General features: G+C 39.2%; 1 protein-coding gene across 1 annotated transcript in view; it reads right to left on the minus strand.

Moving 5' to 3' along the window:
- LOC127570891 (lysophosphatidylcholine acyltransferase 1-like) overlaps window positions 1-25,800 on the minus strand; it is an 80,817-nt gene that overhangs the window by 21,217 nt on the left and 33,800 nt on the right. The window contains 5 exon segments of the mRNA XM_052016795.1: window positions 1,089-1,143; window positions 6,005-6,039; window positions 12,553-12,611; window positions 23,251-23,311; window positions 25,660-25,772. Of these exon segments, the coding sequence (XP_051872755.1) occupies window positions 1,089-1,143; window positions 6,005-6,039; window positions 12,553-12,611; window positions 23,251-23,311; window positions 25,660-25,772 (323 nt within the window).

The raw sequence follows: 25,800 nt of genomic DNA on the forward strand, positions 1-25,800 counted from the left end.
AAAGCATTACACACCCAACTAAATATTCAAACTATTTATGGAATAATGCAACGTTCTTTAACAATGTTCTCTGTAATACATATACAATTTACTCAACTTTAAATCAAACTAAACTATTAAAACTTGCACAGTGTCTCAGATTTTAAAGGAAATCATCATATGGGACTTGTTTGAACTTCAAGTCCCATTAGAAAACGTGTGCTGTGATATATACATTCATGCAGAGGATCTTGCAAAAAAGTTACCAGAACTTCAAGCCCGAGAACAATGAAAATAAAAAAAAACACCTAGGACGTCTTGTGATGTATTAGATCAGTGGAAAGAAAAACTACCAATGTTCATTGTCAATGCAGGAATTTGGTGTGCAAACATTCCTGAAATTCTAGGTTTCATTTTTACTGTGTGTGCAGTGTGGTCTTTGTTACAGATTGTACATAATATTTTTTCCCGCAAAAGTATTCTTCTGATAAAGGGAAATGATACTAAAAATTATTTAAAATGAACTGTGAATTAAGTACAGGAAGCACATTCTATCTCAAAGGCTAAAATACAACCATGCACATCCTAAATATCAGAGAGCGTAATACCCATGTTATCTTCAAAGACAATTCACAATTTTTATTTGGGTGGATAAGGACAAATTACTTCTCATTTGAATGCAATTACTAATGAATGACAAGATGTACACATTTTCAAAAATTGCAACCAAATTGCTAATTGATTGTTGATTTTGGTATTTTTTCCTCCCTCAATGAGTACAGATACTTTGATTTGAAAAGTAACAAAAAGGAAATAAAACTAAAGATTGCCCTGTGGTTGGAATTTTTATGCACAAGGGATGGGCAAGATCATGATTCCTATGATATTTGGAGACAGGTCTCATGTCTGAAATATTTGTTCAGTGATTTTCAACTTGCAAACTGCACTTCAATATTAAGGGGGCCTATACAAATATAAAAGATTTTTAAATCACAATATAATTGAATAATTCTAATATCTTATTAACTAATGATACTAAAAAGATTAATCTCAACCTAAATAAAACGTAATGAACATTCTAACCCTCAAAGTAGTAACTAAAAACTAACCTCCATTTCCACATTATTATGCAGCTGGCATAAGGTGAGCCATAGGATTTTTAACCTGAGAAATAAGATTGTTAGTATGATTTCCAAAGTATGTGATTGATTCAGTAATATTTTACCAAAAGATACTAAATCATGCAATTTATAACACATTTATATATGCAGCACGATATACTGCAGTTATATACCAAAACACAAAGTTATATCTTAGTAAATTAAATTGAAATAATGATTTACATGGCCCTCAAGCATCTTCAGTAAATATTCAACAAGAGATTCCTTTCTGAAAGTGGGGTCTTTCCCATGAGTTATGTTGAAATTACACAAAGAGCATTAAGATTTATTCAGAATGAAAACAAGCATTGGGGCAACAGTCATCTGGTATCTACTTTGCTATGCCCCGTGAGTTACAAGATGTCAAACAAAGCTTTATTATTATCCAAGTTTAGTCATTTCACATACTCAAGACAGCAAAGAAAAAGTTAAAGACATTTTTAAATGAGTCAGTGCCAGTGATAGGCAAATTACTGGAAACATTCTGAGGGATAGGATAATCTATGTTTGGAAGATCAGAGATAAATCAAAGATAGTCAGCAAAGCTTTGTTACGGGCAGATCCTACCTAATTTTTTTTATTTTTTTGATGAGGTGACAACATGTATTGAGGACAAAATGATTGATGTGGCCTACGTAGACATCAGTAAGGCTATTGACAAGTTCCCACATGGGAAACTGGTCCAAAAGGTTAGAACCCATGGGATCCAAGGCAAGTTGGCAAACTGGATCCAAAATTGGCTTGGTATTAAGTAGAGGGCGATGGTACAAAGTTCTTTCTGTAATTGGAAGCCTTGACTAGTGGTGTACCAAAGTGACCTGTTCTGGGACCCTTACTGTTTGTTATGTTCATTAATGATTTGGATATGAATGTAGGAGGCATGATTAGTAAGTTCTCAGATGGCTCAAAAAAGTTAGTGTTGTTGATAGAGAAGGTTGCCTTAGGCTACAGGATGATAATGATCTGCTGTTAAGATGACAGAACAATGACAGATGGCATCTAATCCTGATAAGTGCAAGGGAATGCACTTTGGGAGGACTATAAGGGTAAGATATGCATAATAAATGGTAGGGCCTGAGTAGTGAGGAACAACAGGGCCTTGGGGTACAACTCTAAGGATAGGTGTAGGTGGCGGCACAGATAAACAAGGTGAAGGCAGCATACAGGATATTTGGGGACACAAGAGACTGCAGATGCTGGAATCTGGAATGAGAAAACAAACTGCTGGAAGAACTCAGGGGGTCAAGCAGCATGTGTGAAGACAAAGGGATGGCTGATGTTTCAGCTCAACACCCTACATTAGGGATGAGTGTAGAGGGAAGATAGCCAGAATATAGGAGAAAGACAGAAGCTCTTAGGTGATTATATGGAACTGGATGGGAGATGAGTGGGGTGCTGGAGGGGGTGGGGTCAGGGGGAGGAGATGATGGGCAGATGGAGCTGGATGGGGGAGGGGAAACGTTGAGACAGAGGCTGGTAGGTGATAGGTGGAACTAGATAAGGGAGGAATGACACGCAGATGAAACCAGGTGAGGGAGGGCATAGGGAAGATGAACCAAGGGAGAAGAAACCCAGGTAGATAGATATGTAGGTGATGGGCAGATGGTACCAGGAGGAAGGATAATGAATCTTAATAATATGCTGGGGGGGGGGGGGGGGGGTGGGGAGAAGAAGGAGAATGGTGTTAGAGACGGAACCAGGAGTACAAAGGGAGAGAGACCTTGGGTGGATTGGTGGGAGAGGGAAAGGAACATGGGAGAATGGGTTACCCGAAATTGAAAAATTCAGCATTCATACTATCGGGCTGCAGGTTACCCATGTGGGATTTGAGGTGCCGTTCTTCTAGTTTGCACTTGGCCTCACTGTGGCAGTGGAGAAGGCAGAAGACAGGCAGGTCAATATGGGAATGGGGAGTTGAAATTACATACAACTGTTAGCTCAAGATGTCTGTTCAGTGCAGGTGCTCTGCAAAATAGGTCACCAAGTCTACATTTGGTATCGCCTATGTAGAGAAGGCTACATCATAAGCACCAAATGAAATAGATCAGGTTGGAGAATGGACAAGTAAATTTGTGCTTCATCTAGAAGGGCAGTTTAGGGCTCTGGATGGTGGTGAGGAAGGAGGTGTAGGCATAAGTGTTGCAACTCTTATGGTTCAGGCAGAAGTGTCAGGGGATGGCGAGGATTAACAGGATACTTGCCAGGGCAGAAGATACAAGAGCAGGTGTTATGGTACAATTTGATAAAACACTAGTTAAGCTACAGTTGGAGAACTGTGTGCAGTTCTGGTCACAACAGTATTTGAAGAACGTGATTGCACTGGGGATGGTACAGAGGAGATTGACTATTATATTGCATGGGATGAGGGGGCTTCATTAAGAGGACAGACTAATTAGAATGGGTTCATTTACCCTTGAGCATAAGAGACTGAGGGGGGACCTGATAGGAAGTATACAAAATTATGAGGGGCCTACACAGGATAATTAGTAGGAAACTTCCCCCGAGCAGAGGTATCGAAAACTGGAGAGGATGGGTTTAGAGTAAGAGGTAAGAGCTATAGAGGGGAACTGAAGAGGAATGTTTTCATCCAGAGGATGTTTGGAATCTTCAATGCACTACACAAAGGGTGGTGGAGGCAGGTAGTCTCACAACATACGAGTATTTAGACGAGCACTTGAGTTGCCAAGACGTAGAAGGTTACAGACCAAGTGTTGGTAGGAGGATTAGGTTAGATGGTGACATGGACATGTTGGGCGGAACGGCTTGTTTTTCTACTGGATGACTATTATGAAGTGCAACATCAACCAGTGGATATCACTCAGTGAAATGAGTTTGCTGCAAAGATCTCAACAATTCGAAACGGCAGCAGAAAATGGAAAAGCAGGAATGGCAAATAATAGGATAATATGGGGCTAAAGAATATACCAGTACACACTCCTCCTGCCTACCACCATCCCCCGCACCCCCCCCCCCCCCCCCCACATTACGAAGTGGCTGCATTCCTAGAAAATGTCCATATTGTGGTTTTCTGTAACGTGGACCCTTGACAAAATGGTTGTTTCTTTCACATCGTGTTTCTTTAATTCTTCACCCCCCCCCCACCTCACAAATTCCGTAAGAGCAAATTTTATTCTGCATCTCAAAACTTTTGATAGTAATTTAAGAATTCCCCAAGGGTGTATTTCTGTTCCTTGGACTGCCGTAATGTGCAGGTGCACTGCACAGGGCCCTTGTACCCCACTCTGCCATCTTTAGACTTGCACGTAAAATATTCCTTGCGAAGCAAACATCCATGGTCATGAGGAATGCCTTTGACTGAGATAATTCTAATTAGCAACTCACCCCTTATTTAAGTTACTATCTTGGAATTATTTCAGTGCAGTAAGTTCTCCACTAACATATCAACTACTGCAATGATTTCAAAGGCTTACAATTTCACTCAGAAAACTCTCCTCCAGGGATTCTGCATTGCTCCCTACTCCAGAAACAGATAATTCCCATTTAAGTGGTAGCCCATACCACTTTGAAGCAGTGGAATTCCATCTCCACCATTCAAAAGGACTGCTACCTTGTCTCCCAGCTCCCATTTTACTTTCTTCTTAATCCTGTTGTGTTCTCTCTCTTTCCCTCATTTTAACTTCACCAGTTCCTTCCCCCACAATCTCCTGCTCTCTTACTTCCATTAGTTATTTCTCCCCCACAGGATGCACCTCCTTTCCTGCTCCTTCTCAAAAGGCCCACATCTTTCTTATGGCTCCTCACTCTTTCCATAGCATCCAATCCTATCAAAAGATGCACTCCTTTGCTTTAAAAAAAGTATCTTTCTCAGAAATGCACAGCACTACCCTAAGCATTACTTTGTGTTTCATTATTAGTGCCAGTTCTTCTCACAGATTGAGGCTCAATTCCATCAGGCTAATTTTAGTACATTCTATTTCTACAGTTCTTCCTCAGCTTTTGAGCAGCTTAGCCCTTGGAGACTTGATAAATTTTTCAAATATCTACCCTTAGTTTCTGCACTGAATGAACCACTGCAAACTATCTCCATTTTTTAGTTCCCCCAATCCATAATGGCACTTTATCTGGTGGAGTTATTTCTCTTAACCTCACACTCTACACCTTTGGCCTTACTCATGGTAGGCTTTTAGATCATAGTCGCTTCTAAACATTTTCATACCACTTTCAAATCGCCATACTTTTATACCCATCTACCGTCAAGCCTGCCCATTTTCACCTTGACAGTTACGGAAAAAAACTATGAAAACTTCAGTGATGCAAAAAAAATACTCAACTATATTTTAATTGGTTGTTTTTGTAGAAATTGTTTTATGCAGATTTAAATTTTATACTTTGAAAATACTTGTGAAAAATCAGGCTGGACTTGTAATGTTTTTGAACAAAGCCAATCACAGTAGCAAACTGAAAATTATTTTGTCACTACGATGATTCTTTTGGCCTCATTGCAGTTGCTGATGCCATGTTGAATGATCATCCATTCTGGTTATTAAATGGGCTAAAATTGAACAAAGATCACAAGAGGCACCTTGGCCACTCCTACAGTTAAATGCATTAATACTTCAGGAGGTCCTCTAGTAACAATGCCCATACCTTCACCCTTTACTCCAAAAGCTCCTGACTCAACACCGATCCCTGCCAACCTACAAATCATTACTGCTGTATACATGCAAGAATCAGAAAAATGCACAGCACAGTTAGCCAAGAAACAGAATAATCTTTCTGAATTCAAAGATAATTTTAATCTTATTTTTGCCATCTTCCATTTAAAATCTTAGAAAAGCAATATGTGCGAAATTACCAGTTTGCTAACAAGAAAAGAAAGGAACAAAAAAAATAAATCAACCTACGCTCCAGGTCCTTGCCAGGTCCAAGTGATTGTATCCTGGAATTGAAAATTGAAAATCTGATTCAAAATGAGCATTTGATGAGAGCTAGTATTATAGACAGAAGTATTCAAACTGGTTTGAGAGGGATAAATTCCTTGAATGTATAACAGGGAAATTACATGCAAAGGAATGGAGTCAACTGTTAAAAGTAGTGCAAGTTTAGAAAACTATGAAGTCTTGCCCAGTTAATTCTGAAGAAATTCTACTCATAGACTGCAAGAGCAAGTCATTAAAAAGAATGGTAAGATTGCAAAGAGGCACTTAGAGATAAGCAAGATGGGAAAAAAGCAATTGCACAAGGGAAGAATAATCCAGAGAGGAGAGTCGAGGTGACTTAAAGCATTGCTGCCAGTGGTGGAGTTAAGGAACTGTACAGATTGCTGCAGTTGACACTCAGACTGGATAGAGAGGAATAAAGCCCCTCAAGGTAACAGAAATTTGGCTGTTCTTCTGCAAGAATCACAGTCTGCATTCAGGTATAGTAGGCAATGAAGGCAGTAAATGGAATGCTGGTCTCTACTGCAAGGGGAATAGAATACAAGAGATGGGAAAGCTTGCAGCAAACCCATGGAAAATGGGTGGGATAAACCTGGAGTACTCACTCCAATTTTGTTTTTTTTTTAAATAGAGGAGCCTTAAGGAGCAGTGTAGCAAAGATTCCCTAGATTGGTTCCTTGGATTATGATGAAAGATCAAGCACAATGGTTTAATACCTACTGAAAGTTGAAAAGATGAGGCTCTGAGGGGACATGATAGGTGGAATCTGAGAGGCAGTTTCCACTGGTGGGCAAGTCTAGAAATCCACTTCTGACACGAGAATGAATTGTTTCTGAGAGGGTGGTGCATCTCTGGAATTCTCTGCCAGAAATCTAAAGATGCCATTATTTAGTAGGTTCAAGGCTTCAACAGATTTTTAGACCTTTGGGGGATCAAGAGCTACAGGGATCAGACATGAAAATTGTGCTTATTTCCTTGTTTTACAGGATTTGGACATCACTGGCAAGACCAGGATTTATTGCCCATCTATAATTGCCCTCGACATGGTGGTGGGCCACTTTCTTAAACAGCTGCAGTCTTTCTGTTGAAAGTCCTCCACACTGCTGGCAGGGAAGGCATTCAAGAATTTTGACCCAGAGACAAAGGACATAGAATAGGATATAGAAATTTGGATTAGCAATGATCTTATTGAATGGTGGTGCAGGCTCAAAGGGTTGAATGGCTTATTCTTCTTATGGCTTTATTTCCAAGTCACAATGGTGTGCAATTTGGAGGGGAAACAGCAGGTTGTCGTGTCCCCATGCACCTGCTGCCCTTGCCCTTCTTGCCATTATAGGTCGCAGATTTGGAAGATGCTGATGGAGTAACCTAGGTAAGAAACTGCAGTACATTTTGCAGTTGGTATACACTGCAGCTACTGTGCCCCGGTGGTGGAAGGAATAATGTCTTGGGTGGTGAATGTCTTGGGTGACGGATGGTGGTGGTCAATCCAGCAAGCTGCTTTGTTCTGGAAGGTGTCAAACCTCCAGAGAGTTGAGAGATGTTGGAACAGCACTCATCCACACAAGTGGAAAGCACTCCATCACATACCTGACTTGTGCCTTGTAAATGGTGGAAATGTGTTAGGATGTGAGAAGTTGAATCACTCACTACAGGAGCACCCTTAACCTGCTTCTGTAACTTCATGCAGTATTTATGCAGTTGTTACAAGTTGAGTTTGGTCTATCAGGATATTGAGAGAAAAAATCATAGATAAAGCAGCTGATAATGATCTTTGCAGTGATGTCCCAGAGCACGGATGAGTGAACTACAAGAACCACAATCAACTTCCTACGTTTCAAAGTTCACTTCAAGCATTGCTCATTTCCCCCTTGCTGCCCAGTGACTTACTGGGGCTCCTTGATGCACTCTCGTCAAAAGCAGTGTTGACATCAAGGCAGACACACTCACCTCACTTCTGGAACTCAGCTCTTTGGTTCATGTTTAGACCCAAGGCTGTGATGAAATCTGAGCAGCATGGTAAAATCCAATCCAAAATGGAGAGCAAGCATGATATTTCTAAGTGCCATTTAATAAACATAAACTGATGACACTTCCATCACTTTACAAATAACTGAGAATAGACTGATTGGATAATAATTAGTCAGATGGGATTAATCCTGCATCTTGTGAACAGGACTACCTGGGCAATTTGAAAACATTGTCAGAGAGGCGCCAGTTTTGTACTGCATGGTAAGAGCTTGGCTAGAAGCACAGGCAGATCTGGGGTCAGAGTTACACAGCATGAAAACAGGCCCTTCAGCTCAACCCATCCAAGATGTCTTTCGGGGCTAGTCCATTTGCCTACAATCAGCTCATATCCCTCTAAGCCTTTCCTATCACGTACCTGTCCAAGAATCTTTTAAACATTGCTTTGTACCCACCTCTACAGGTTCCCCTGGCAGCTCGTTCCATATACCCACCACCCTCTATGCTCTTCAGGTCATTTTTAAATCTCTCCCCTCTCACAAACCTCTGCCTCTAGTTTTAGACTCCCCTATCCTGGGGAGAAGACTGTGAACATCCAACTTATCTACATCCTTAATGATTTCATAGGTCATCTCTCAACCTTCTACACTCCAGGGAAAAAAGTCCCACCCTATCGAGCCTCTCCTTATAACTCAAGCCCTACAGTCCCAGTAACATTTTTGTGAATCTTTTCTGTACCCTTTCCAGCTTCATGACATGCTTCCTACAGTTGGGCAACCAGAACTGCACACAATACTTCAAATGTGGTCTCACCAACAACTTGTACAGTTGTTACATGTAGTCCTAACTCCTGTACTTAATGCCCTAACCAATAAAGGCAAGTGTGCCAAACTCCTCCTTCACCACCACCCTGTCTACCTGTGTCACCACTTTCAGGGAACTATGTACCTGTACCCCTTGGTCTCTCAGTTTTACAACACCCTCCAGGGCCCTATATTTTTACTGTGCAAAACTTGCCCTAGTTTATCAGACTGAAATCCAACACATCACACTGTCCGAGTTAATTCCATCTGGTATTCTTTGACCCACCTTCCCAATTCATCTAGATCTTGTAGTAATCTTAGATGACCTTCTTTACTGTCCACTACACCACCAATTTCAGTGTCATCTGCAAATTACTAACCATATTAACAAGATCGCCATCCAAATCTTTAATATAGCACCAATCCCTGTGGCACACCATTGGTCCCAAGTCTCCAATCTGAATAAAAACCCTCCACTACCACCTTCTGATTCCTTCCGCTAAGCCAATTTTGTATCCAACTGGCTAGCTCACCCTGGATCCCATGTGATCTAACCTTCCAGACTAGCCTACTATGCAGCACCTTGTCAAAGACCTTGCTGAAGTCCATGTAAACAACCGTGCTCTCATCAATAGCCTCTTCAAAAAACAATCAAATGTGAGACTAAATTCTCCACGCACAAAGCCATGCTTACTATTCATAATCAGTCCTTGCCATTCCAAATGCTTAGAAGATCCTGACCCTCAGAATACCCTCTAATACCTTTTCTACCGCTAACGTGAGACTCAGCAGCCTGTAGTTCTCTGGCTTGTCTGTGCAGCCCTTTAATAAAGGCACAACATTAGCCACCCTCCAGTTTTCTGGTACCTCATCCCTGGTTAAAGATGATGTAAATATCTCTGCTAGGGCCCATGCAATTTCTTCCCTGGCTTCCCATAATGACCTAGGATACACTTGATTAGGTCCTGGGGATTTATCCACCTTAATATGCCCTAAGACCACCAGAACCTCCTCTTTTGTAAGGTCCCCAATACAATCACTAATCACCGATCATTCCCTCAATTCCTTAGCCTCCATGACTTTCTCCACTGCAAGCACAGATGAGAAATATTCATTTAACACCTCACCCATCTTCTATGGCTCAAACATAGACAACCACATTGATCCTTAAAGGGACCTATTCTCCCTCTAGTTACCCTTTTGCTCTTAATATATTTGTGGAATCTCTTGGAATTTTCTTTACCTTAGCTGCCAAAGCTATATCATGTCCTCTTTCTGCCCTCTTGATTCCCTCTTAAGTGTACTCCTACATCTCTTATACTCAAGGGATTTACTTGATCCCAGCTGCCTATACCCAACATACACCTCTGCTTTCTTCCTGATTAGTGCCTCAATATCCCTTGTCAACTAGAGTTCCCTAACCCTGCCAGCCTTGCCCTTCACTCCAGCAGGAACATGCTGTCTCTAAACTCTCCCCATCCCACTTTTATAAGCCTCCCACTTGCCAGACATCCCTTTACCTGCAAACAACCTCTCCCAATCACCCTACGCAAGTTCCTGTCTAATGCCTTCAAAATTTGCCTTGTCCCAATTTGGGACTTTAATTTGTAGACAATTCCCATCTTTTTCTATAACTATTTTAAAACCAATAGAATTAGTCACTGGTCCCAAAGTGCTCCCCCCACTGACACTTCAGTCACTTGCCGTGTCATTGCCCCCAGCAGGAGGTACAGTGTTGTCCCCTCTCATAGGGCCATCCATGTATTCTCAAACAATATATTCCTAGACACCTTTCACAAATTCCACTCCATCTAAGCCCTTTGCACTGCGGCAGTCCCAACCAATAGGAGGAAAATCACCAACTATTACAACCCTATTATTCTTGTATCTATCTGCGATCTATGTACATATTTGCTCTTCTAATTCCTGCTGCTTACTGGGGGGCCTATAATACAATCCCATCAAAGTGACCATCCCCTTCTTATTTCTATGTTCCACTTATAGAGTCTCACTGGACAATCCCCCAAGAACATTCTCCCTAAGTATTGCTGTGACGGTCTCCCAAATCAAAAATGCAACTCCCTCTCCTCTCTTACCTCTATCACACCTATTGCATCTGTACGCTGGAATATTCAGCTGCCAGTCCTGCCTCTCCCTCAACCAAGTTTCTATTATAGCTATAACATCCCAGTCCCATGTACCAATCCACGCCCAGAACTTCTCTGCCTTACCTGTCAGGCTTCCTGCATTAAAATAAATGCAGTTTAGTTTTTCAGACCTTCCTCGCTCCCTGTCTTGCTCCTGCCTGTCCTGTCTACTGAACTTTCTCACTTTAACATTTTTAGGTCTTCAGTAATGTTTGGTCCTTTAGTCGAGGTCATAGATCAGATTATCCGTGTCATTAAATGTCAGAGCAGATCTGAGGAGCTGTGTGGCCTCCTCGTGCTTCCGTTTCCTGTTTTTATTAAAGAACATGAGAAAATTTAAATTTTAAGATTGGAAGACAGGGTGCAAATACTAGTCCATGTGGAAAGAACATTAGAAATTGGTGAGAGATAAAATTGGGGTCATGAACTTCAGATGGCGACATTACAGAGCGTGGAGATGAAAGAAGCATAAATGACACTTCAGATCAAGATATGCAAGAATGATGGCAGGTGAGGTTATAGACAGCTGTTAAAAAGAACACCAATTTTGCCAAAAAGATTGGGCCTGACAGAACAACAAATAGTTTGCTGTAGCCCAATACAGTGCCCGAAGAGGAGCTTCTTTCAGTGGCAAAGGTGTAGGACGTTTGAGGGAAAATGAAGACGTTTGAAGGAAATGAAGGACTAATTTCTGTATTAGTTTTCCCAAAGTTTCACTGGACAAAATTCCAGATCAGCCAACACTGGGTTTCAGGAGCTAATGAAACAAGCAAGAGGTGCAACTTGTGAACATGAACATGTCATTCAATTAGATCAGATCTAATCTACATTTCAATACACTTACTAATTTTGGCTACTGGTCAAGTGCTAGAAAATAACATTAGTATAAATAGGTACTTGATAGCCATGGTGTGAGCTGAAGGGCCTATTTCCATGCTGTGTGACTGACATCCTTCAATACCTTTGCCTAACTGTATCTTCCAAATTTTCAAATAACCAAAATCAACTACTTCTCAGGGCAAGAGTGCCCCAAAATTCCACTACCCTTTGACAAAAGGCTTAGTGACATCAATTCTGAACCAGCTTGCTTAATAATTAAGGTTATGTCCACCTATTCTGGATTCCTGCATCAAAGGCAAAAGGGTACCTATAAAGAAACTACTGAATCCTCTTAATGTCTCAAAAAACCTCAATCAAGTCCCCTATAACAAAAAAATACAAACCATGTCTTTGCAATCTGCCCTTGCCATTGTTAGCCAAGTATCATTCTTAAATAGTCACTGCACCACTTCCATGGCAAACATACTCTGGGACAAGGAGGAAAGCATGTTTAGCATTACCAATTTTTGAAAGGAAATTTTAGATTTTGAACATACCTGGTGGATTAAATTCTCTTGCCTAAACTAGAGCTGATAAAGAATATTTTCCAGGGGTCTACAAAGTTCTAAGACAGACCAGTTTTTTTCTAATTAAAACCTTTAAACAAACACATTGTTGTAAAGTGATCTACAAAGAGCTGCTCTGGACAAGTAACAAATATAATTGACATTGTGGATTAAAATTCTTCACTGACTAAAAACAAAAATACACTCACCATTTTGTTGGGATAACGCAAGATTACAGGCTGCACAGGAACTCCAGGAATAAATGCCCCTGAAGACAAATATGTAAAAAAAATTACTATTTTCTCCTTTAATTCTTTGTCAATGCTTTTACCTCGTCTTCCTAGAAGTTGCTCACTTATTGCAAGTAGAATCATTAAAAGTCCGATTGCCTACCTGCCGCTTTTCAACCCGAGATAAGACCGAGTCAGCAATCATTTTGGGTCAGAACTTGCTGCCTGCTGAAAGCTGCCTACACTCACCACTGCCTCAAGCGGTGAGCAAGCACACAAAGTCTGGCAATGTCAATGTGCTGCTATGTGATCCAGCCCCTTGGGTCTTGGGTAGCATCAAGGCTGTACTAAGTATCACCATCATATAGGTGAGCCAGAACAAGCCTCACTCAGAAAGCCATGCCACCTGGCTACGACTATTGTCAAATCGTTGATGACTCAATGTCTCTGACATTTAGAAACATACTTAAATTAATAGAAGTCAATATGAATTTAAATACGAGTTAAAAATTAAAACAAATATTTGAACACATAAGGAAGCTTAATTCATTCAAAAAAGATGCAAGTATCTTATTTCTTACTCTTAGTCCTCACAACTGTTCTCCTTCAATGAAATGAATGGGCTTTCTGTTCCTGTGCCAGGTCTAGCCTGTCACATTGTGGCAAATTTACTCTGTTGCTGGACAATGAGAATTCTGACTAGGGAGCCCAAAAGTCTTGAGGAACGACAAGTTTGGGACTTTACATTAGCCTGGAAATTCTTAACAAAATGACACTTTAGAAAAATGCCAGTAGTTTGATCCAGGACTGCTGGCAGTTTCCAGCAAGTAACAGGATTGAAGCCACAGCAACCTTGCACCAAAACTGCTCTAAACCAAGCCTGAATAACATTGATCTGTGAAAGCTTTCACAGGAACAGCAGTGTGAACAATAAAACTCTTACATTTGCAGAATGATACAGTGCAAAAAGAGGCCATCCAGCAACGATGCCTGTAATGACTGCTAAAATGCTTTACCGTTAAATTTCACAGCTCAGTAAACATCCCCTTCAATTGTTTATCCAGTTCTGTTTTGAAAGTTTGATTGAAACTGCTTCTAGCACTGTCAGGCAGTGAATTTCAGATCACTGTAACTGTGTCAGAAAAAAAATTGGCTATTATGCTAAGTACCTCACATTTGTGTTCTCTCCAGTTTGATGTTTCACAGTTACTGTATCAAAACATTTCATGATTTTTAACAACCATCAAGTTTCTCCACAAACAATTCTGCTGATGACAACTCCAGATTCTCTGGACTTTCCAAACAATTGCCAATCGTGGTCATTCAATCTAGGTATTACTCTAGTACATTCCTGTGCTTTCCCCAAGGCTTTGATATCCTTTCAGAACCGGCCACAATATTCCAGCTGTGGTATTATAACCAAACATTCTAAAGGCCAAGTGCAACCGCCTTGCTTTGATACTTTATACCTCTGTTATAATGCAAGGGATACCAGGTGATTTTTTTTTGTTTAAAAAGACTAAAGTCTGTTCCTTTCTTCCTCTAATTATACCATCTTGTATGGCCGCAGAGCATCTTGAAGAGAGAAGGTGAAGAACCAGAAGCTATGATCCACATTGGTACCAATGACGTTGTTAGGAGGGATGAGGTCCTTCAGCAAATTTTTTAGGGCTAGCAAACAGTTTAAAAAGCAAGCCCTCAAAAGGCAGCAATCTTAAGACAACCCTAGTGTCATCTGCCAACGAGTCAAAAGATAGAGCAAATGAATGCCTGGCTAGAGGACACAGGAAGAAGGGCTTTAGATTGAGAGAAAGGTAGAACCCCTACAAGATGGATGGGTAACATTTCAAAAGGATTTGGGAAAATATCTTTGAGGGTGGGGGGTTTGGATAGCCAGATGCTTTTGCGTTAGCTTGGCAGGGGGATGTGGGAGAAAGCAAGAACGTGAGAGAATTAGAAATCATGGAGTCATAGAAAGATGGACTCAGGGTTGAACATCATAAAAATTGGCTCTTTAGCCAACTGCATCAATGCAGACCATCATGTCTATCTACAGTAATCCCACTTGCCTGCTTTAATTCCATATCCCTCTAAGCCTTGCTCATTCAAGTACCTGGCCAGATGCCTTTTAAATGTTGTTACTGTTCCAGCCTTCACCACATTCTCTGGCAGCTCATTCCAGATACCAGCTACTGTGATAATAATAATCCTCCCCATGATACCCTTTAGATGTCCTTTCTCACCTTAAACTTATACTCTCTAGTTTCAGACACACCTACCACAAGAAACTCTGGCTATCCATCCTATCTATGCCACTCATAATTTTATATACTTGTATCACGTCGTCTCTCAGCCTCCTTTGATCCAGGGATACCAGACCCAGCCTATGCAATCCCTCCTTAACTCCAGCCTTCCAATCCAGACATCATCCTTATGATTCTTTTCTGCACCCACTCTAGCTTAATCACATCTTTCCTATAGTGTGGCAACCAGAACCACATACAATACTCCAAGTGCGACCTAACCAACATTTTGTATTTTGTAACACTATTTCCCAACTCCTGTATTCATTGCCTTGGCTGATGAAGGCAAGCATGCCATATACTGTACCTTCAATCACCCTGTTTCCACATTGCCACTTTCAGGGAAATATGTACTTCTACCCCAAGGACTCTGTTCAGCAATACTCCCCAGGGCCCTACCATTCACTGGGTACACCCTAACTTGGTTTAATTTCCCTAACTAATACAATGGGAAAACAAGCCCTTCCACCGAATGAGTCCACAACCACCTTCAACTACCCAATTACACCAATCCTACATTAATCCCTTTTTTTTTAAATTCTCCCCACATTCTCGTCACTGTCCCCACACTCTACCACTCTTCTACACACTAGGAGCAATTTACAGTGGCCAATTAACCCAACAATTAGCATGTTTTGGGGATATGGACAGAAGCCAGAGGAAACACCTGAGGTCACAAGGGGAACATGTAAACTTCACACAGATAGCACCCCAAGGTCAGGAGTGAACCTGGGTCTCTGGTGCTGTGAGGCAGCAGCTCTACTAGAATCAAAATTCTTAGAATGCACCATCTAAGTGTATGCAGTAGCAGCAATTAATGACATGGATAGCCCCAAGACCAAACTATTCCAGGAAATTTGATATTTAGGAAAGGCAAAAAGAGAAAGGAAGTGGGAGGGTTCTGATGAAGGGTCTTTGATCTGAAACACTAACTCAGTTCCTCTTTCCATAGATACTGTCGTATCTACTGTTTGTTTCCAGCATTTTCTGTTCATATTTCAAATTACCCACGTCTGCAGTTTTTTGTTTAATTTTCTATTTCAGGGAAAGGAGGTGTGCTAATGCTATTAATAGGATTTTATAATAGAAATATATAGACCATATGCAAAATATAGATTTTAATATAGAAAGGATCCTGACTCAGCAAACTGTGGTACATAATTAAGATCAATTTGAGTGAAACAAAGCAATGGGGTCAGAAAACATTGGTGAAAGTTGGTTATGGGCCTCTGAATAGTCAACCTGATTTGAAAGCAATATTGCATAATACTAGGATAATACAGTAACCATGGAGAGCTTTAATCTATATATAGAATGGGTAAATCAAATGAGCACCAATGTAATGAATGCATACAGGATGGATGTCTAGCCTAGTATGTTGAGGGAGACAAACTACTTTAGATCTAGCACTGTGCAAAAAGAGTTAAATTAATAATCTTGTTGCAAACAGAGTCCTAGGAAGGAAGGACTAGAATATCATAGAATTTTACATTAACTTTACAACTAATATACTTGAATCTGAAACTAGGATTTTCAATGTAAACAAAAGGAAACTGTAGGTATGAGGGGCAGATGGACTGTGATTAACTGGGGAACTACATTAAAAGGTTTAACAATGGCCAGGCAATGGCCAACATTCAAATAAATACATGATTTGCAACAAATGTATACCTAAGGCATAAAAACAGGAAAAGTAGTCTAATCAGATTATGGGAGAAATTAAAAATAATATAAAATCTGGTAAACTCAAGGGCTGTAAGCTTTTTAGAATTCAGCAAAAGATGATCAAGAAATTATTAAAGGGAAATAGACAGCAATCTAACAAACAAAAACAGACCAATAGCTTCTTTGGGTGTGCAAGAAGAAAAAGATTTCTATGAGGAAATGAAGGTCACTTACAGACAGATGGGGGAATTTGTAATTTAGAATCAGGAAATGGCAGAGAAACTAAATATTTTATGTCCATCTCCAGTGCATGAGGAAATTAAAGAAATTAACATTAATAAAACAAAACTACCAGAGCAGTTAATGAATCTGAGAACTGATAATCCCAAGAACATGTTGACCTAGGTCTGAGAGATTTGAAGATGTTGACTATGTAGACAATGGGCATTGTGGCAAATTTCCAAAATTCTTTAGATTGTTGAATGGTACCTGCATGCAGATCAGAGAGTAGCAAATGTGACTCCTCTATTTAATGAAGGAGGGAGAAAAGAAACAGGAAACCACCAATTTGTTAACCTGATATTAGTGGTTGGGAAAAGGCTGGAATCAAACAAATGGATATGATACCAAGACATTTAGGAAACCATATGAGAGTAGAAATAATGTTTGAGTTTTTGAGGATGTATCTAGTCAAGTAGATGAGGGAGAAACACGTAGATGTGATGTATTTGGATTTTCAGAAGCCTTGTAATAAGATACTGCACTAGAGGTTAATCAACAACATAAGATCACATGGAATGGGGAGGGAGTGCAATACTTCAGCATGAAATAGAAAACAATAATAAGTGGGTCCTTCTCAGATTCTTTCTTAGTGGAGCTCCACAGGGGTTAGTGATTGGGCCTCAACAACTTAGAAACTATCTTAATGATTTAAGACACAGTGGTGTAGCAGTTAGCGTAACGCTATTACAGCACCAGCGACCCAGGTTCAATTCCAGCCACTGTCTGTAAGGAGTTTGTACATTCTCCCCGCGTCTGCATGGGTTACCTCTGGGTGCTCTAGTTTCCTCTCACATTCCAAAGACATACGGGTTAGGAAGTTGTGGACATGCTACGTTGGTGCCAGAAGCGCGGCGACACTTGCGGGCTGCCCCCAGAACACTCTACACAAAAGATACATTTCACTGTGTGTTTTGATGTACATGTGACTAATAAAGAAATCTTATCTTATCTTTGGGGACCAAACGTAACAAGTCCAAACTTGCAGATAACATGAAACCAAATGGGAATCCGAGTAATGAGGAGGATGCAAAGAAGCTTCATGGGGAGACAGTCAAGCTAAGAGAGTGAGCAACAACATGACAGATGGAATACAATGTGGAAAAATATGAGATTCTTCACTTCAGTCATGAAATAAGAATTTTGTTAAAATTCCCATGCCCAAAGTCGCTGAAAGCTAACATGCAGGTGTAGCTGGCAATTAGGGCAAATGATACATTGGCCTTTACTAGAAGGGGTTTGATTACAAGAGTAAAGATGCCTTACTACAATTACGTAGGGCCTTGCTGAGATCATATCTGGAGTGTTTATACAATTTTGATCTCCTTACCTAAAAAACGTTATACTTGCTATAGAGGGAGTGCATCGAAGATTCACCAGACTGGTTCCTGGGATGGCAGGTCTGTCATATGAGGAGAAAGTGAATAGGTTAGGCCTCTATTCTCTGGAGTTCAGAAGAATGAGAGGTGACCTCAATGAAACAAAATAATTGAATTCCACAGGGTAGATGTGGGTAGGATGTTTCCCCTACTAATCAGTCTAAAATTTGGGGTCACTGTTCCTGCTCCCCCACCCAAAAAAAAGGTAGTGAATCTTTGGAATTCTCTACCGTAAAGGGCTGTGGAGGTTCTGTTAATGATTACATTCAAGAGAGATTGAAAGAGTAATAGATATTAGAGAAATAAAGGGATCTAAAGACAGGGAATGTGGCAGTCAGAAAGTTAAACACAACCACAAATGAGCAAAAGAATGGACAAGGTTTTCAATTTGAATCAACATTTGGAGGTTGCCACAAGCAAGGGTGGTAAATGGTTTATGAAGTTCAAGAATGTTAAGAGTATAAAAAGTAGATTAATAACCACTTAATCGAAAGAGGACTGAATCTCAAGGGTTGACTGGCCTCAGGGTTCTGAATCAGCCGTTGGTGACAATTAAGACTGTGAATTAACATAACTATTTGCTGGACTCAGACCAGCACAAGTCAAGGGATGATAATTCAGTGTAACGTTCTTTCAACTTCACTGAGCAGCAGAAATGAATTGAGAAGTTAGCTTAACCTACCAAGACCCAAAGTCTCAGAGGCCTAATAAATCGGAAGTAGGGGGCAGCCGGTTATAGTGAAATAAGTGACAATGGATCTACTCTAAAGGCACCTCCAGTGGCATTTAGGGCCTCAACAATATGCAGAAGAGCTGGCTGTTACTGTGATAAGAGATAACTAGAGGCCTAGGTTATGAAAATATCTTCGTAATATGCTTTGGTTATCAAATCCACATGTAGAACAAGATCTTTGTATTAAGTCACAGAAGCAATCAATTCCATGTTCCTCTGTAGCTGATTGGCTTAGGACCAATATCTGAAATGCTATTACTGAAGTGGAAAATATAGGTGATACCATAGCAACCAATTGTCCAGCTGCAATGGGACAGTGGATGGAATGAGTCAGACCTGGACTAGACAGTCAATGTGGTACCAACTCATTGGAGAACATAAGGAATAGGAGGGAGATTTGGTCTAGGTAACAGAATTTAACTACTTAGCACATCCTGGAACGCACAAGAACATGGGATTACAGAAAGACCTTAGGACCTATACTCACAAGGAGAGACCCCAAGTCTGGGAGTTGGGGGGGGGGGGAGGGGAGGGACGGAGGAAAGGCTCAAATCCAATCAAAACTGATTGCTTTGTGTCTTGACAGGTCGTATACTGCACAAGGTGTGAATGCTTGTACAGTGCCTTTGAATTTAAGAGTGTAAGTAAAGCTGAGTATACCTTTCACTGGTTATGGGTATAGTGTCTCTACTACTATATTCTACATCCTGCTTTCATACGTTGTATATTTGCTCCTGCCCATCTATCAAAGGCCTTCTTAAGTTCCACATGCACATCAAACATAGACAATATGATCCAAAGTACTGGATAATTCCAAGTTCTTCACTTTCTTTTGGACAAAAAAGAAATCCATTCTGACTTGCATTTATTAACAATTTGTCCAAATTGTAATTAATTTAACCTCATTTATTTTCATCAATTAAATTCCCCCATCACAAACATTTTGTCTAATATCCAGTGGTTACTGGGTTTAATCCCTCTTGTGGTGGAATGCTGACCTTTTACCTGCATGGTACACTGTGTTTATTCAACTGAGTGGCATGTGATAATTTTAAGTCACCCTTTCAAGGCAAGATGTTGTCAGATTCAATTCTTGCAGTTTAATATTTGTACAAGCACTAAATTTTCTCCTCTTTTAGAAACAGCCCAAAAAGTTAGTGACATCATAAGTGATGACAGTAAATTTGAAGAGCATTGATTGATTTCCAAAGATTTGTCTTTGTGATGATTGATCCACGTTTTAATCTTACCTCATTAATTCCTGGAGAATGCAGTCTTGTAAACTGAATGCACAGGATTTTTTTTTTAAATAAATTCAACATTTTGATAATGCCCCATTATTGGAATCTGTAAATTTACTGAAAATTGTCAATACTAACACAGGCAAATAAACTATGGGCCATTTGAAAGATAAAATTCTTAATCTGCATGTTAGAGAACAAAGCCAATGAATTCATGACAAGTTACTGAATGAAGTACAGCACACTGTGTAGCTTTAACATGAATCAACAAGTTCTTATCGCTGAAAAAGGTTATCACAAAACAAATATTTCAGATAAAATTACCACAGTGCATTTTTGGCACATCTGACAAACAGTATCAATGCATATTAAAGGAAACCATGTCACAAATGAAGTAAAATTTGTCAGAAATAAATTTGATTCATCCCTTTTGCCCAAAACGCCAACACAAAAATAGACAGAAGTCCACATGAAAATCTATCTACTCCTAACACATATGTAATCAGGGGATTAAGTCAATAATCCATGAACAGCTACTGAAGTACAACTCTGCGTGCAGTTTTAATTACCAGGGTCAACAAGCTCTTTGTACAGGTTATCACAAAGTAAATATCACAGATAAAATTGTCCTCAAAAGCATTTTCTCACATAGGAATACATTTAACAACACCAATTCATGTTAATGAAAATGGAAGTGGAATTTTATTCAGAAACAACTCAGCGCAAGTTCATGTGCCAAAGACCTGTATGACAATGCATTCAGCCATATTATAAATTAAATACATTTTCATATGTACAGGTACAGCGTTAACTGCAATTTCACAAGCACAGTGCAAAACATTCCTTTGTAAAATTAGTGTGCTAGATAAAGTCATGAGTTAAAGCTGCACTGTATGGGGCGGGGGGAGTGGGGGGGGGGGGGGGGGGGGGGAGGGAGAGAGAGCGGGAGAAACAATACCAGTTTAGTGCAAGGCTCCCAATGCTTTAACATGTGTCGGCAGCAGAATACAATCTTGTATGACCATATTTGTACAAAGGCTTTTGTAAGTGATCTTCTACCATTGCAGATATTGGAAAAGGAGGAAGTGTACTGAGGTAACATGATGTACGTGGGGGTGATCTGTAGAATAAAAACTTAAGGAACCTATGTGAAATGGGAAAGAATCAGACTCTTGCCCATAACCCAGGCAACATTGAGCCCAGACTAACCCTGGCACATGCTTCAATCCAACAATTAACTTTAGTACTCAAGGCCTGCACATGCATTGGAATTTTGAACAATCTGAGTTAAAACAAAGCATTATGCACTGATTGACGCTAAAGCATTTGAGGCTAACTCTGATTGAAAATTTGTCGGTGTACAATCACATTTATTGACTGATTATTAAAAAATTGGTGGTGCACACACGAACAGACTATTCAACAGAATTTGCCAAAATTTACCATGGAAAAATAATTTATCGCTGGAGAAATAACAATCATAAAACAAATCGTGCAGCTTCTTTGCAGATATGGCTGCTTTTAGAGGTAACATTGTATTTTGTGAACAATTGAAGCAGTTAAACATTTTCATGCAGGCAAGTAGAATGGTTCTGCATTTGATAGATTTGTGCATCTTATTCTAGTTTTTCTACTATATTTTTATTTCAGCCAAGTCATTTAATAAGAAGCTGCTTATCAAGTTTTCTAACATTATGTTTGGTGACACAGCAGTGCAAATGGGAACAGAATGTTCTAAAAGGGACATTGAAGGGTTGAGTGAGCAGACAAAGAGCTCTCAGATTAAATTTATCAAGTCTAATTGCAAGATAAATTAATATGAAGCCATAAAAGATAGGTCTGAGTATTTCCTAAATGCAGAGGAGCTACGAATTGTAGAAGAAACTGTGGGGCCCATGTACAGAACTTACCAAAAACGCATGGACAGGTAGTCTTTAAAAGGGCTCATTTCAAGAGAGCTGGGCAAATTGTACAACAGTGTTAATGTTTTTGTTAAAACACATCTGGACTGCACTCATTCATGTGCATTACACCTGGAGGACACAATGACCTTGGAGTGGGTGTAGTGCACTTAAACAAAATGATATGGTTTATACTGAGGCAGCATTGATTCAGCCTGAATTCCTATATTTAATTGAGCAGTGCAAGTCAATTCACAAAACTTATTGGGTAGATAAAAGAAACTATTCCTTCAAGTGCACGAGGGCATGATTTCAGAAGCAGCCAAGTCATCCTTGGGTGATGTCAGGAAATGCTTTTGTTTGAGCAAACAGAGAAAATGTAGAATATTCATGTTAAGAAAGTGATTAAGCCTAGGTTGGTTGATAAATTCAAAACCGAGCCTGACAGACTTTTGTTTGGGATGGGTGTTCAATAATATGGAACTAAGATGAATAAATGAGTTTAAAAAAACAAAAAGGCAATCAGTTAAGTGAATAATGGGAAAGGGTCAAAGGACAAAACCTGTTCTAACATTCCACTGGGGAAGTTATTTTTCCCAGAAATTATGGAATTTTACTTCCGACTACTGCCTAAATTCATACATGTAACTTTTCTATTCTAGCTGATTTTCCAATAACCCATGAAATGTAAAGTGTGTTTTACAACTTTATAACTTCTACTACCATTTAATATAGTTGCACAAAAATGTGTCATGGGACAATATTTCTCTATATTTACAATAATGTGGTATTTAGTATCTGATAACTAGACAACAAAACTGTTTTAAGAGCCTTATCAACAGATTCTAAAAACTGTAGAGCTCTACAGATACATGTAAACAAATTATAAAACTGTCAAATTAGCACAATATCAAATTTGAGGCAATGCGCTAAACACAACCAAAAAAACTGTAACATGACATGTTATGTCATTACAGGACTTAAAATCTGAGTAGAAAAATTTAACTAATAGTGACAGAAATATAAACAAATGTCATTCTTGATTAACTCTCTTAAACATCTTATGCAGAACCAATTACACAAAAACTGTTGTTGAGAGGTTCACAGCTAAATTCCAAGCATGAAATTGGCTCATTCTACTTTATTTTAAAAGTTAGTGACAAATTACAATCTTACCAGGTTTGAAGGTGATCAGACATGATCTGTTGGTACATGTACCCTCTGGGAATATCATTACCTATAATTAGGATCATGAAATAGTCAAAAAGTATATTTATTCTTTATTAGAAACACTTATTTTTGTAAGTGCATTCACAAATTTATGAAATGGTGAATGTTAAACATCTATGCAAATTTTAATGTATTCATGGAGCAAAAAAAACAAACTGCTTGAGGAATTCAACAGTCAAGCAGCATTTGTGGAGGGAAAGGAATTGTCAACATTTTGGGTCGAAACTCTACATCGGGATAAATGTATTCATAATACTTTAAAACTCAAGTGATCAAAAATCTGAAAACTTCACTTGTGTCAGCAAATATTTCACAATGAAACCTTCAACAACAAAAAAAAAATGGATCTGGCATATCAGCTTAGCCTTTGGGATGTGCATTTGAATCTAGACAAGACCAGATGAATGAAATCTGCTTTGTCTGGGTTGTCAGTGTGAAAGAAACCGGAGAGCTAACAATCCTGCATAAGCATAGGCTCAAATTCAAAGATCCACTCTTCTCGGAGGTCAGAACATCTCTGGGATGGGAAAAGCATAACGTACTGCAGCAAGGGGTACCCGAGATACAGATGAGAGGTGCAAAGCCAATGACTGTTAACTCTGTATTTAACCACCACATTTATATTTCAACAGAAGGAAATTTAAAAGTGGATTTAGTCACGAAAAAAAGTACACTTTATTTTAATACTATGGACTCTACAATATAATTATGTCTGGCTAGATGACAAAGGGAGAACAAATATAATATGGATTTTATTTGTATTTAGAATTTGTAACATTTAAATTCACTTTGTTGCTTTCAAGTCTTAACTGTAGGGCTCCAATTGTTTGTTTGATGCCTCTGGACAATCCTCAATAAGCTTATATGTGAAGATGAATAGTGATCATTCACCAGATCAATTTTACCATTCAATCATACTAACTGATTACTTTCCATATTCCCAAAGTGGGAATACTATGCTTGAATCTAATCCAAATTTAGTACTCCATTATTTTGTCCACTGTATACTTTTTAAAAATCATTTTTTTTGGCAAACTAATTCAAGTATAGATTGACAAAATGCTTGCCATTTCTGAAACCTAAGGATGATGAAGTGAGATTATACAATGTATTGAATGAGCTAAAATATCTTGATCAATAAAATGATTAGGATCAATAAATTGATTAGAAGTTAATTAGCTGGTTTGCAGTTAAAGCCATATGCCAGCAAAACTGGATTTCATTGTCTGGGATTATCCTCAGAAGTGCAATCTTATACCCAAGAAACATCCAGCGAATACACACAAATTCTACAATTTAAAAACAACTTCTGCTACAATAATCCACTTTTCATCACATTTTGGAGAAGACCAATACAAAATATACAGAAGTTATTTTTAAACATCTGTAAGAAGAAATTACAATTTTGGATATGTAGCCTTCATCAGAACTAGTATTGTTGTTCCCTCTTTGACAGTTAAAAATAAAGGGAGTTCAGTTTGCAAAGGTACCCAAGGGAATGTTTAAAGATCAGTTTAAAACTATACTGGAGTTATTTTCTGTGTGGTATTAAACCAAATCAATGCGACACAATTCCAGTAAGCAGGTCTGAAAAATGCCCAGCTGGTTTTGCATTGCAATTTGATTATGAAAAAACTGCATTGCAATATCTCAAAAACTCCCATTGAAGAAAATCTGCATCTCTCCTATTACTGAAGAAATCTGCATCTGAAACACCCAGCCCTCTATAATAGAAATAAAAATGCTTTTAACAATGGAGGTGAGAAAGAAAAATTGATCACTAAATATCAGTGAAACTTGAAACTTCCCTCACAATATTCATCAAACTCTGGCTAGTTCTACTGTATTATTTTCACAGATGCTGATCCACCAAGCATTTCCAGAATTCTTTGTTTTCAGGAATAGTGCTGAACTGCATTTCACAGCTTTACCAAGACCCTTTGTTTGCTTATTATCCTCATTAACCTAGTAATCAGACAGCTCCACGAACACTGGAATCACCTGGGCAACCCTGGCCTCACCCCACAGATATTCCTTTTGCCCTATGCATTCTAACCCCCACCGCAACTTAAGATGAACTTTTCTCACTTTCCTTATTTTGATAAAGAGCCTCGACCTGCAACTGTTTTTCTTTCCACAGATGCTTCCTAGTCTGCTGAGTATTTCCAGCATTTTCTCCTTTCACTTCAGATTTCCAGATTTTTTTTATTTTCAATTAACTAAATTTTTTAGAAAGATCCTGATCACTCTATTGTGCATTTTCATTTTGTTTCTTATTTACATCACATACATATAAACAGACCATTTAGCAAATTGACAAAATGTTAGTATAAACTCGGGCAAAGAAAAAGTCACCTGAGGCCATCTGCCATTAGACAGAGCTCTCTGCTTTATTTCTTCAACTGTTTTTCGGCGTGAATGCTGGTCTGATCGAGACACTAAGACTGGCTGAATGTACTTTATCAAAGCTGGTGAAAAAAATGACAATGTAGTTAA

The sequence above is a fragment of the Pristis pectinata genome, chromosome 5 (genome assembly GCF_009764475.1).
Source record: "Pristis pectinata isolate sPriPec2 chromosome 5, sPriPec2.1.pri, whole genome shotgun sequence".
NCBI classification, from domain to species: Eukaryota; Metazoa; Chordata; class Chondrichthyes; order Rhinopristiformes; family Pristidae; genus Pristis; species Pristis pectinata.